At 25.8% G+C, this 12913-nt stretch overlaps 1 protein-coding gene across 1 annotated transcript; it reads left to right on the top strand.

Annotated features, from left to right (window-relative positions):
• The first annotated feature begins 406 nt into the window (after positions 1-406).
• On the top strand, positions 407-7467 carry LOC145844736 (transmembrane protein 26-like). The gene is made up of 7 exons (XM_082952157.1): positions 407-675; positions 1704-1827; positions 5155-5349; positions 5727-6073; positions 6645-6756; positions 7108-7274; positions 7398-7467. Exons 1-7 carry the CDS (start codon positions 407-409, stop codon positions 7465-7467), a joined length of 1284 nt encoding a protein of 427 aa, XP_082808283.1.
• Positions 7468-12913: the final 5446 nt, after the last annotated feature.

The following is a 12913-nucleotide window of genomic DNA, read 5'->3' as shown; positions in this document are numbered from 1 at the left end:
AAAAACTTTTTTACAATTTTTTTTATTTCGCGCTAAGTGACAAAAGATCGCTTGACAATCGAACCTTTTTTTTTTGCTGTTTCCCCAACAAGAATTACAATTCTTAATTTTTTTTAAGCTTGCTTTACCTGAGTTATGTGTTCTTTCATTACAGCTTTTTGTCAAAATTTAATTATTGAAAGATAGAACAGTAGTTATCAAAGGTAGTTAGTTACGATGTTGAAGTCAACGGCATGATATGTTTAAACAAAAATTAATTAGTTGACAAAATAATTGAAAACCTTCGATTCCACTGTAGTACAGCTTTCTTATTATTTGAAAATATTACTCTAAAAAAGCTACTAACTAGCTCTAAAATTTAAAATTTTATTAGTACAAGTAAGCAATCATAGAGAAATATACTAAAATGTTCGAAGACCTCAGAACCAAAACCTTCGACTGCTACTGCGTCAAAGTCAGCGGAAAGTCGATTGAAAGATGGCTGAGGTTTATCTTCAAGACCGTCAAGTCGGTGATAGCAAGAACATTGTACGGATTGTACTCAGTTCTCGCCATTTGGAGGGTTACCGAAGCAACTCAAATAACACAGTACTGGTTTCTACTCCTTGCTTTAATACCTCTCGCACTTGAGACACTTCACACAATCTTTTTTAAGTGGAACAAAGCTCATAAATGGTTGGTGTTGTTTGTTTTAGAGTATTTGTTGTTTGGTAGACACTTTAAAGTTTTTGTTCAGTTTTATTATAAATACTTACTTTATATTATGTTTTCAAGAAAGAAGCTACATGTAATTACTCAGTTTGCAAAAATTTTAAAAGTTATAATAATAGTATTACGTATGTGAACATAGATTATTCTACAGAAAATAAGCAAAAAAGATTTTAAGTTTTTTAGTGTTTTAGTTGTATTTCTGTTAACTTATTTAATCCAAAAATTTTAAAAGCTTAAAATTTTTGAATTTGTTTTTCTAAACTAAATACCTTTATTTATAAAGTAGAATTTAATTCAATTAAAAGTAATACAAAACGATAAACTTTGTATTGCGCATTACTGGCAATTTTTCGGTATATATTTAAACGATTTACTGGTGATTTAAGTTTATTGCAAAACTGCAGTTTCACAGTCGTAACACTACCAGTGACTATCAGTTACAATAAACTTGAATGAGCAAAGTTGTATTAGCTTAATTGCAGTGTTTTTTACACTAATACCAATATTTAAAATTCAAATTAAAATAGAGTTAGTTTAAAAATAAATAGGAAAAAAGCTTAGACTACGTCCTTACCATAAATTTATAGCTAAACTTATTTTTAAATATAATAGAAGCATAAAAACAATATTAAGTTTAAAACATTTTTATTTTTTGGTCAAAACTAAAAACAACGTTTTCTCGTTTTATTCTCTATTTGTTTTTAACAAATAACAACTGTTTTTAAATGAATTATCTTAATTTATATTTAAACATGTCAAAACTTATCTATGACAACCAAAAGTATAAAGAAATCTGTAACAATTTAATAAAAATGTCTTCATTGTTTTTAATAAATATTCTATAGAGTTTAAATTATTAAACATAACTAGATACTTATTAATTAGTTTAAGTTATTCTATGCAAGGTTTGAAACCTAGGTTAATATATTTTTACGGTAACAAAAATTTTGAACACATATGAGGTATAAACTAAAAAGTATATTTCTTCACAGGATAACACCTTCAGTTCTTTTCTTCCTTTTAGTGGCAATTCCTTGTGTCTGGTTATTGGAGCTCGAACTTTTGAATGACCGCTTAGCCGAAGCTGGACTTGTTGCTACTAGCGAAAACGAAGAAGTAAGCATTGAAAAGTAGTGTTTTATTGATTTGTGAATAAGTTAAAGCACTGCAAAGCGATTATAATTAAGCTGTTTTTGTAATGTTAATTTATTGAAGTTGGTTGTAAAATTTTGATAATGCACTTAACATATTACAAAACTAAAAGTACAAGTTATCAATAAAGATATTTAAAAATATTTTGCAATAGAAAATATTTAAAGTATTTTCTATACTAATGTTATACTATAGTCATTTATGAGTCTATTACACTTATAGCTTTTAAACTTCTAGAAAAAACTTTAAAATTAAGTAGTTACATTTAGTGTTTAGTCTAGTAATTTGTTTCTTGTTTTCAAAATACAAACACGTATCATTTTTTTAGAGTGATAATATATTGTTATGCAACGTCCTGAAATAAAAATTATTTTTATTTTGAACTAACTGTTTAAGATTTGTTGAGAAATTTTTTGGAAGCTGTTTAAAGCGTTTAAGTTGTTTAGTTTGGCTATTGTAGGGCAGAATGGCTGTGATTGTTGCTAAAATTAAACACATCTCCTTATCCAGTTTATGTAAAATGTTTTTATAAATCCACTAATTCCATTTAAGTACGCCCATGAACTTGACTTTTTCAAACTTTTTACTTTATATGGTAATTTATAAAGTATTTGGAGTGCTTTTGTTTATAAAAACGTACAAAACGCAAATCTACATTTTAATGTAATTGTTGTTTATATAAGTCTAATGATTTTTTTTTTTTTTGATAACTTATTATATATACATAAAGGAACCTTAAGGTTTTGTAATTTAATTATTGTTATTTACATTAGACTTATATAATATTTGGAAATCAATAAAATAAATGTATACTCTGTAATCATCTAAAGCCATATTACTTTGATTGTTAATAAAGAAGTAGCAAAAATTTAAATGTAAATTAAAGACATTTAATTTTCATATCACTATACAAAGTTTTTCAAAAGACTATGTTAACATTAGGTAATAAAATAATTTTTTAATATAAAACATTGTGTATAGCTTGACTAAATAAAAACATTTTTACCACAAACAAAACTAATTTATAACTAAAAGAAATAAACTGAAATTAAAGTCAAATTTGATTTTTAATTGCAGTATCGAGTGTTATTAAAATTTAAGTTAAAAGCAATTTAACTTTGTTATATCTAGTTATTGAATCTCATTACACTTAGTTTGACTAGGTTTTGCTTTTCTTCTACATAAAGTAAAAAAAATATTCTTAAACTTAAACTTTTACAAATTATATTTTTGTATAATATTTATGCTCAAACTAAATGTATTAAAAGCTACACAAATACATCAATCTACGAGCTAGTTAGCATTTATAAGTTCAGATAAAAAAGTCTTTTGTTGATAACTATATTAATAACTTTTAAAAGAAGTTATCATTCTACAAGATAGAGCTCTACTGGAAAGCAGCAAATAAATAATAATAAGAACGAGACAATTAAAAAGTTCGAGTTTTTTTATTAACAAAGTGATTCATGCGCTAAGGTAATGATCACATTTAACAAACTCTCTAAAGCTAGATGGACAATGCTTTATATGCTATTTAGTAATAATAACCTTAGCGCATGAAACAATGTGTTAAGTAATTTACAAGCTTTGAACTCTTAAGTTTTAAGTTTCTTCACTGTTATTGCTTTTGATAACATAACTATAAAACTGTTTATTTAATTATTTAAGTTTTTATTTTTGGTTAAGTGCGTTTTTTAATTTGTGTATTTATTAAAAAGTCAGTTAAGCTACTGTAAAATTGAGCTTATTGATTTTATTTAAGTTGGGTAAATAATAAACTGTGAATAATCTAACAAAAGTGTATGAAATGTTTTATAAATAAGCTTTCAAAAAAAGCTCATTTGGTAAAATACGTAGTTTTTAAAGCAAAAAACTGAATGAAAAGTATTTTAGTATTTCAAAGGTTTTGTGCTTTTTTAATCCAATATTATTTATAAGCATTCTAACGTTAACACAACCAGGGTTTATCGTACAAAAATATTGAGTAATTTAAAAAAAATCATTATTTTGTAGTCGTTTGATATATTTTATCAAGTAAGCTTCTGTCACAATAACACTATTGATAGTTAGTTTTATTTAAGCTTTTTTCCGACTAGCTTGAATTGAACCAGTCTAATTTTCAATGACTAGATATTTTAAAGGCTGTGCACATCAGATTGTTTTAAAATGTTTCCTCTTATCAAATGCTATGTACTTTAGACTTTTTAAACACTGTATACCATGTTTTTTTACTGTGGTTTAATTAAATTGATTTTTTCATATAAAAAGTAAATAAATACAATGTTTTTGTATATTGCACGTTTACGAACTTAAAAAATACGAACAAAAAAAGGTTTTACTGAATGCGCAGAGTAAACACAGTGCAATACACATATTAAATAAAGTTGAACACCAGTTTTGAATCAATTATTAAATATTGTCAAGTTACTTTTCATTTCATTGTAAAAATCTTTCCGTATTGCAAAGAATTTTGAATACAACTTTCTAAAACAAGCACAGTTTTTGTGTTCAATGTTTCAAAATAACGTGTTTTTAAATAAGTATTGACATATTTCGTTTACAAATCGTGATTTACGTAGTATAAATGGAATTCGTGTTGTTTATTCACAAGTTTTTATTATTGATTTATTTCTCATAAAGTTGTTTTCGACAGACAGTTTTTTATTGCATTTAGTTCACAAACTTTATACTTAGCTATAATTTCAATAACATAGTTATGGTTGATTAACAGAACTCAGGACCAAAAATTGTTAAGTTTAAACTACTTAAAGTTGTTTTCTGATGCATAATAATTTTCCGTCAATTTTTTTCAAAAATTTTTTATACTCTAATTTAAAGTTTATATTACGAAAACTAAATGTAAAAAAAGTCTGATTTTTAGAAGTAATTCAACTAAAACACAAATTAGGAACTACCAAATTTGTTACAGATAAGAATAAAGTTTACAAACTATATTCTAAAACTATGTAGAAAAGATAATTTTTTTAAATATTTCTGTTGAATAATATTATCTTTAAAAACTTTTACTGTCTCTTCTAAAGTTTTTAAAAATAGTTAAACTTGAATTGTACACTTAAAATGTTATAAGTTTATTAAAATAACCTAAAACAGAGACATAAATGTTTTTTACTCTATTAAACTTAAGTATTTAACTTGTTGTGCCGGCTTTAAGCTATATTTGGTCATCAAATTTAATCTTATATAAAAATATATCTAATATATCTTATATATAAAATTTAGATAAAACTAATCTACCTGAAAACACCAACTTTATTACGTCATGAAAAACAGGGCTCGCTGACAAATTTCACAAATGAGAACTGGGCACTCGCTTTGGAGCAGATGCTAATATTTGTTCTTGTATTCAGCAAGTGGATCGCACCAAAGGGGGAGATGACCAACCAGGAGATGTCCCAGTTGCTATTGGTTACCATTGCTGCAGGGGCCGATATACTCGAGTTGCTTGAAACTTTTGGGGAGAGCAATGTATGTTTTTTTTACTATATGAAAAATAACTTTTGGGAAGTTTTTTATTTTTGCTTTGTTTTTTGGTGAAAGATGCTCAATATTTATAACCGAAAGTGATAAAGTTGTAAACCATAATATACTAAAAAATGTTTACTCTTTTAAGATTTTAACTAATAAATTAAGTTTCGGTCAAAGACCTCGTCAGTACTTATATAAAATCTTATTCAAATATATTTTATTATAGTCTTCAAAGAATAAACTCTATTAATTCTCCTCTAGAAGTAGAGACCTTTGTATAATGTTTTCAAAAAACTAAAACATTAAATACAAAGTACAAAATAAAATATAAAATTTCAAAGCACACTTATTTTTTACCAACTTCAAAATCCCAACAGGTAAACACCACACGTGAGACAGTCTACCTCGTCTTGGCCGTGTGGAGCTGGTCCCTCCTACAGTTCTGCTTCATACTGACCACCGCGAAGCAACTTCCCGCCTTGTTAGACGACGTGCAGTTCGAAGAGGCCATTACCAAGGACTTGCAGCAGAAGCACAAGATGCCTAAACACTTGGAAGCGAGGAACGGGGTTCACAGCAAGTCAAACGGGAACGGGAATGCGAACGGGGGAATGAAGCAACCTCTGGCAAAGCGACCTCTAGCGTCGGCTAGCAAGGACATGGAAAGGGCGGTGGACAGGTATGAGGCAGAGCTGGAAACCCAAAGAACAATTGAGGGAAGAAGGTGGAATTTTTATCTAAATTAGTTTATATTTACTTAAATTTAAATACTCATTTTTGTCAGAATTTTTAAAATAAGTTAATCTGCTAATTTAGTTAAAAGAAAAAGTGGTTGTATAGTAATTTAAAAAAGACCCATAAAGAACTATAAGTTTAACTCGCCTAAAAATAAAGTTATTAACAAAAGTTTTTATTCCATTCGTGTAACTCTTTAAAATATAAAAGCGATTTTTATTTAATTTTTTTTTTTTTTGATGTGTTTGTTTGCAGAATTTCTTTTTAACCGATAGTATTAACAACATTTTTAAAATGAATTAACCAGCCGTTTACTTTTATCTTATTTTAAACAAAAGTAGAATTTTATTTTTATTACTTCATAAAAATGTCAATTACTTAAACATGTTGTAAATAACAAAGGTACTATCTTTTATTATGACGAACGCTCCAAAACATAAAGCGCTAAATAAGTACTGTTAGAGAACAAAGTAGAATTAGTACAATAAAATTCATCTAGCATGCAGACTACATAGACAAAATAATTAACTTTATAATCACATCCACAAATACTTTTGCAGATGTTTCGAATGTTTTTGTTGCTACAATGAGATATGGGGCATGACACTTCAAATGATGTTTCAAGATGGACCATTTCTCATCACCAGGCTTGTTATCCTATTTCACTATAAGGTTCGTTATAGTAACTCTTGATGCATTATAAAAAATATATTAAACTAAAAGAAAAGACATAAATCAACTAAACATTGGAAACAACAAAAAGTTTAATATTCTAAAACAGTTTTATGCTTGTTTTTAAGGGTTCATTTTATTTGGTATTTTAACGTTTGTGTTTCTTAAAAAACATATTTAATAATATTTTAGATATTGTATATAACCTGATTAAATTAAATATTGAACTTTTTATAACAGTTAAATAGTTAAGTTTATTATAATTCTTTTTACTGTTTGTTCTGTCTTTAATAAAGAGCCCCATTAACCGCAGATTAAAATAGTTTATTTCAAAACCGATAAAAACCACAGGTATTCACTCACATGAACATATTTTTCACTTTGAAGAACATAATCGTCATTTTGTTGCTTTTAAATCACATCCGCGTGGTGGCAAAAGAGGGAAGGAGCGAGTGGAAATTGAGGATGGATGAGGTACGCAGGATGAGGTTGGATCAAGAGGAAGAAAAGAGGAGGAGGTATGGAAAAAATAATTTCTATCTGAGAAACTGTTAAACTTTTAAAATTTTTATTCCTAAATGAAGCTATTCATGTTTTACACTTGAAAATATTAATTATTATAATGCATATACTATCTTCAGGCTGATGCTGCCTAAGAAGAAGGCAAAGGACGAAAAAACTCAGCGGAGTCAGAGCGTATTTGATGAATAAAAATAAGAAGAAGTAGCATGTTGCTGAGAAGGATGAAATATTGAAGAAAGAGTTTATATGGATTGTACAAAAGCTAAAAATATTATATAGTTCGAATTTTCGTTCTTTTAAAAAATTTTTGCGTTTAAGTTTAAAGTGCATACATGTTGTTTTATATAACTTTTTTTTATTTATATAAGAAAATTTTACTAAGCTGGATATAACGCTGGTTTTTTTTTTTTGTAGAGCTACATTTTTATCCTCTTAAATGTATCAAAACTTTTTATTCAGACAAAATTATAACGAAGTTTCAAACGAGAGTCTAAACACTTTGGCGACACAAACAAAAGTTGTTTATGTGACCAATTAGTACTAAAAATTTAAATAAAACAAACTAAAAACTAACAATAAAGTTATTACAAAAAATAAAAATAAACAAAGTTTGATTTTTTGAACGTGAATTTTCAATAAGTTTTATGAAACTGATATAACTGATAAAGCAGATATCCAACTTATGTTTTCTTAAAAAAGCCTAAGCATTTTTTGGTAATGAGAATTGATAAACTTGCTTTTTATTTTACTAAAGATAAGTTATTAAATTAACTTTGTATTATTGTGTTCTGTTGTATGAGATATAATTTATAGATTACTATAAAGTTTCTTTAATAAAGTAATTTTAATTCATACGGTACAGTTATTTCTGAAATCTTGTTTCCAACTAGTTTAATTTATTGGCGTTAAAGTATGTTTTTATTTTATCTGGATAAAGATATTTTTAGTGATTATTTTAGAAAGTGTTATCAACTAACGCATCTACTACTTTTGGCTTATCTATATTTCGTATTATTTAGTACAAATAATATAAATTTCAAATAAATATCATAAAATTTAAAACAATGTTTAACTTTTAGATATATTTCATTTATGTTATAATAGAGATTAATAATATTAGGTTTGTAAAACAATGTTTATACTTAGTATCCAGAACAAACTTTATATTTATTTTGATTTATAAAAAATTGAAGAAGTTTTTTCATTTAACTGATGATATATTTATATTTTAAAAAAAATTTCACACCAACCAAGCGTGAACAAAATTAAAAAAAAGCAAACATTTGATAGTATTTTATCATTTAAGAACTATTAAAATTTGTCACCTCAAATGGACATAAATAAAAAACTATGGTAATTTCAAAGAAAAATTCGGAGTAGATAAATTAAGCTTTAATTTTGAAATGGTCAAATTACAACTATTAAATACAGTAATGTTTTTTTAATGTGTAACGTATTTGTAATCAAAATTAGTTTAATCTAATTATATAAAATAACGTTTTCACCTTTAACTCAAGAATTTAGTATATACAACTTTAATTTATAATTAAAATTTAGTTTAAAATTATTTGTTAATTAACATTAAAAAAACCTTTAAAATACTTCTAAACATAAAGTTGAAGTTCTTAAAACATTTCAGAACAGTTTACATAAAATATTATAACTAACTTTGTGTAAGCATGACGTATACTAATACATTTTAATTCATTTGGTGCATTGTTTAAATGCGTAAGAATTGAGTTCTAGCGAAATAAAGTAGTTTAAAAGTTATTAAAACTTCATACTTAGCTTTAACATGGGTTAAAACAAAAGGAAAATCAACTGCTTTTGAAATATTTTTTTTTTAACATAGAGTTTTTATTTTACAAACTTCACGAAAGAAAATAAAAGGAACAATAAAACCGAAATCAACTTCTTTGATTTTTTCTTTTCAAAGCTTTTCTGCTTGTTTTTGAATAATAACGAGTTTTTAATCTTTAATTTAATTTAGCTGATTTTGGTTTTCTGTACGTAGAGTTTTTAAAATGGGTAATTTTTCTTTAAAGCTAAAATTTAGTCTGTCCATGAATATTTCTATGAATGATCATTAGTTAATTAATTAAATATTTTGAGTTTCAGTAATGCTAACGAATCTAATTGTTCACTTTTAGTTTAGCAAATAGCATGATAGCATTTTTGTCATACTTCTTTTTCAAATATTGGAACGTAAGTGATTAGTAATTGTACAATAAGATATACAAGACACACAACTTTAATAAAACTATATACATTTCGAGAAATTCTCATTAGTAGAGTACAAAGCTAACAAGAGATAAGGTTTCACAAACTTATATAGTAACCAAGTAATCATAAAGTAATCAAGAGATTAATAAAAGACAAAAGAGACTAGTAACAATTAAAATCACTTAAGTTTAATTACGTTTGAATTAATATACAGTAATACTAAACATCAACATAATGAAAACAACACTTATGAAATATTAGAAAAAAAAAAAAAAACAGTGTAGTCAAAATACATTTGCTTACATAAAACAGGTTTCCTTACGAAGTACAAACACATTAATAAAATTTAATTAAATCGAAAATCTTATTACAATTCTACATTCTTAGCATTAATTTTTTGCTACCTCAAAAAATTTGAATAAGAATTTTATTTTTTTTGGATTTGAGTTTTTTTACAAACAACTGTGTACTGTGAAACCTAAATCTATTGATAAGGAAACTGCCACGAAAGTTAATTTAAATCTTTGATATATAATTATAGTAAATTAATACTTGAAATAAGTAGTTTGTTGGATTTCTCTAAAATGAGGAAAATAGTTTAAGAGTTAAAAAATGACAATAATTTGATAATTTCTAAACCGGACAAGGGAAATGGACATTAATGAACAAATCTAACTATTTAGTAAAAATGAATGTTATTATTGATGATTCTTCAAAAATTAAACTTTCAGGTTCAGCAAAAGAATTAGCAATATTGATAAAGTTAAAAATGAAATTATAAAGTTTCTGAAACAGTTATTATTCAAGAATGAAATAAGTGAATCTATATTTAATGTAATTAAACCGGTTGGGTCAGTTACCCCACGTTCGTATGGGTTACCAAAAGTTTATAAAGAAAACATTTTTTTAAGGCTAATTTTATCTATTGTAAATTCAGCACAGCATAAATCGGCGAAGTTTTTAAACTTAAACCATTTTTGAAACACTTTTCAGCATATTGTTAAACGTCTTCCTTTACGTCGTTTAACGCTAAAAGTTTCTTTACTAATGTACCATTGAAACAGGTTATTGAGCTTTGTGTTTATACATAGCATAAGGTAAGTAAACCTACAATAAACAGAATTTAGCTTTTTTTTAATTAATTTAAACTTGCAACTTCTGGCGTCAAGTTTAGTTTTAATTCCTTAATTTATTCACAACAAAGCGGGATTGCCATGGGATCCACCATTGGCTAATATATATAAGGGTTATATTGAATTGAAATTTATTCCTGCTTTCAAAAATAAATAATTGTACCTCAGGTATGTTGATGATTGTTTTGTGTTGGTCAGAAGCGAAAACATTATGGATGAATTTTTCAATATTTTGAATAATGCTGATAACTCTATCAGTTTCACAATAGAAAATAATAATAAACTTGCTTTTTTAGATGTACAGTGCTTATTCACTTATCCGGACACGTTGGGCTAGATTTTTCTGTAAACATGTCCGGATAACTAAAAATCCGGATAACTACAATAAATCTTTTTTTTCATACAATAACATAACTGCTGCATATAATGCAATGCATAACAAAAGTATTATGGTAAAAACAACAAATACATAGTAATTGTAGTAATATATGATTAAATGATAAATAATAAAAGCTAAACTTAAGGTTAATTAATTTATTTTTTCTTTGGTAGAAAAACATCAGACTTAATAACCCTCTGCAACTATATACATTTTTTATGGGTCAAGCAAGTAAAATTCATCACTTTTAATTCTACCTGCCCTAACTATTAATTTTTAAAAATATTAATTTTGTTTAAGAGAAATTATAAATATAATTTCTTTTTAAAAACAAAAAATAATGTAAACCTATCTCTTTTAATAAAACATTTTAAGTTAAAAAACAGATAGAAAGAAAACGGGAAACTTTGAATAAGTTTAAAGTCAATTTAACTGAAACTAATCCCTCCTCTAACAAACTAGTTTTTATTGAATGTTAAAAATTAGAAATAAACGTTTGTTTAATAGTTTTTCCACGTTTTTCAGCAGAAAACTCATGGAATTTAATAAGTTGCCTAACTTTTTGAATCAATTTTTATGTTTACTATTAAATTTTTTTGAATTTTCTTCTGACCGAAACTGTCCGGATAAGTGAGCGTCCGGATAATTGAAGTCCGGATAAGTGAATAAGCACTGTACAATTTAAACGAGAAGAAAATAGATTTTTAACATTTGTGTATAGAAAGAAAACTTTTACAGGTTATTAAAGGAATTTTCAATTCAAATGTACTTTAAAGAGAAAAGTGAATCTAATAATCGTGCACATTAAATGTGTTCCCAGAGTTGCTACTAAGTGAAATCAAACAGATCAAGTTACTATTAAACAAAAACAGGTACCCACAAGAGTTAGTTAACAAAACAATTCATTGAAAAAATTGGATAAAATAATTTAAATAAATAATAAATATTAAAATAATATAATATGAATGCTAAATGTATAAAATAAAGATAGTATATAAATCGCTGTTACATATAACTTTTAAAATAAGATGCATTCATTTTGATAATAAAAGATTAAAACAACATTCTATATAAATGATAATGATATCTCTTAATTCACTTGTTTATTTAGCTACAATAGAAGACACACTGTTTAATTACAAATTGTCAAAAACTCAAAATACATTGTAGTAATAGTAAACACAAACATGCATCTTACAATAAAGACCACATAAACATATTCTTCACTTTAAAAATTATAACCGTTATTTTGTTTCTTTTTTATCATATCCGCTTGGTAGCAAAAGAGGGAAGGAGCGAGTGAAAATTGGAGGATGGAGGAGGTACGCAATTTGAGGTTAAATCAGGAGGAAGAAAGGAGGAAAAGAAAGATGCTGTCGAAGAAAAGGGAAAATGACAAAAAACTTGGATATCGGAACAATGCTGATTTTGATGATAAAAAAATTGAATTAAGTTTAAACACACTAAAGTTTTTTATAATGTTAATAAAAAAATTATTATGTTATAGTATACCTTTTCAGGTAAGCAAAAAAAGTTCCAAAAATACTTTTACAAACCTTTAACTTCTCAAAATCAAATAGATTAGTAGAAGAGAAAAATTAAAAATATTAAAATGATAAAAAAATCTATTGAATTATGAATTAATTTAAACAAAACATAATATAGGTTGATAATGAAACTATACATAACTGGTATGAAAAAAAAGAATATTTAATACTCAATATTTTACATGTAATATTTAAAAATTAGAAACAGATTTTTTTAAACAAAATTTTATGTACAAGGCGACTATTTATAAACCTTTTTTCTTACACTTACCGGATTAAATTAAATCAAAGAATTATAAAAATTTTAAATGAGCTTGTCTAAAACTTTTTGACAAATGTTTGAGCAAACAATT

The sequence above is a fragment of the Thalia democratica genome, chromosome 9, assembly GCF_965202585.1.
Source record: "Thalia democratica chromosome 9, ktThaDemo2.hap1.1, whole genome shotgun sequence".
NCBI classification, from domain to species: Eukaryota; Metazoa; Chordata; class Thaliacea; order Salpida; family Salpidae; genus Thalia; species Thalia democratica.
This window is presented reverse-complemented; position numbering and strand designations above follow the sequence as displayed.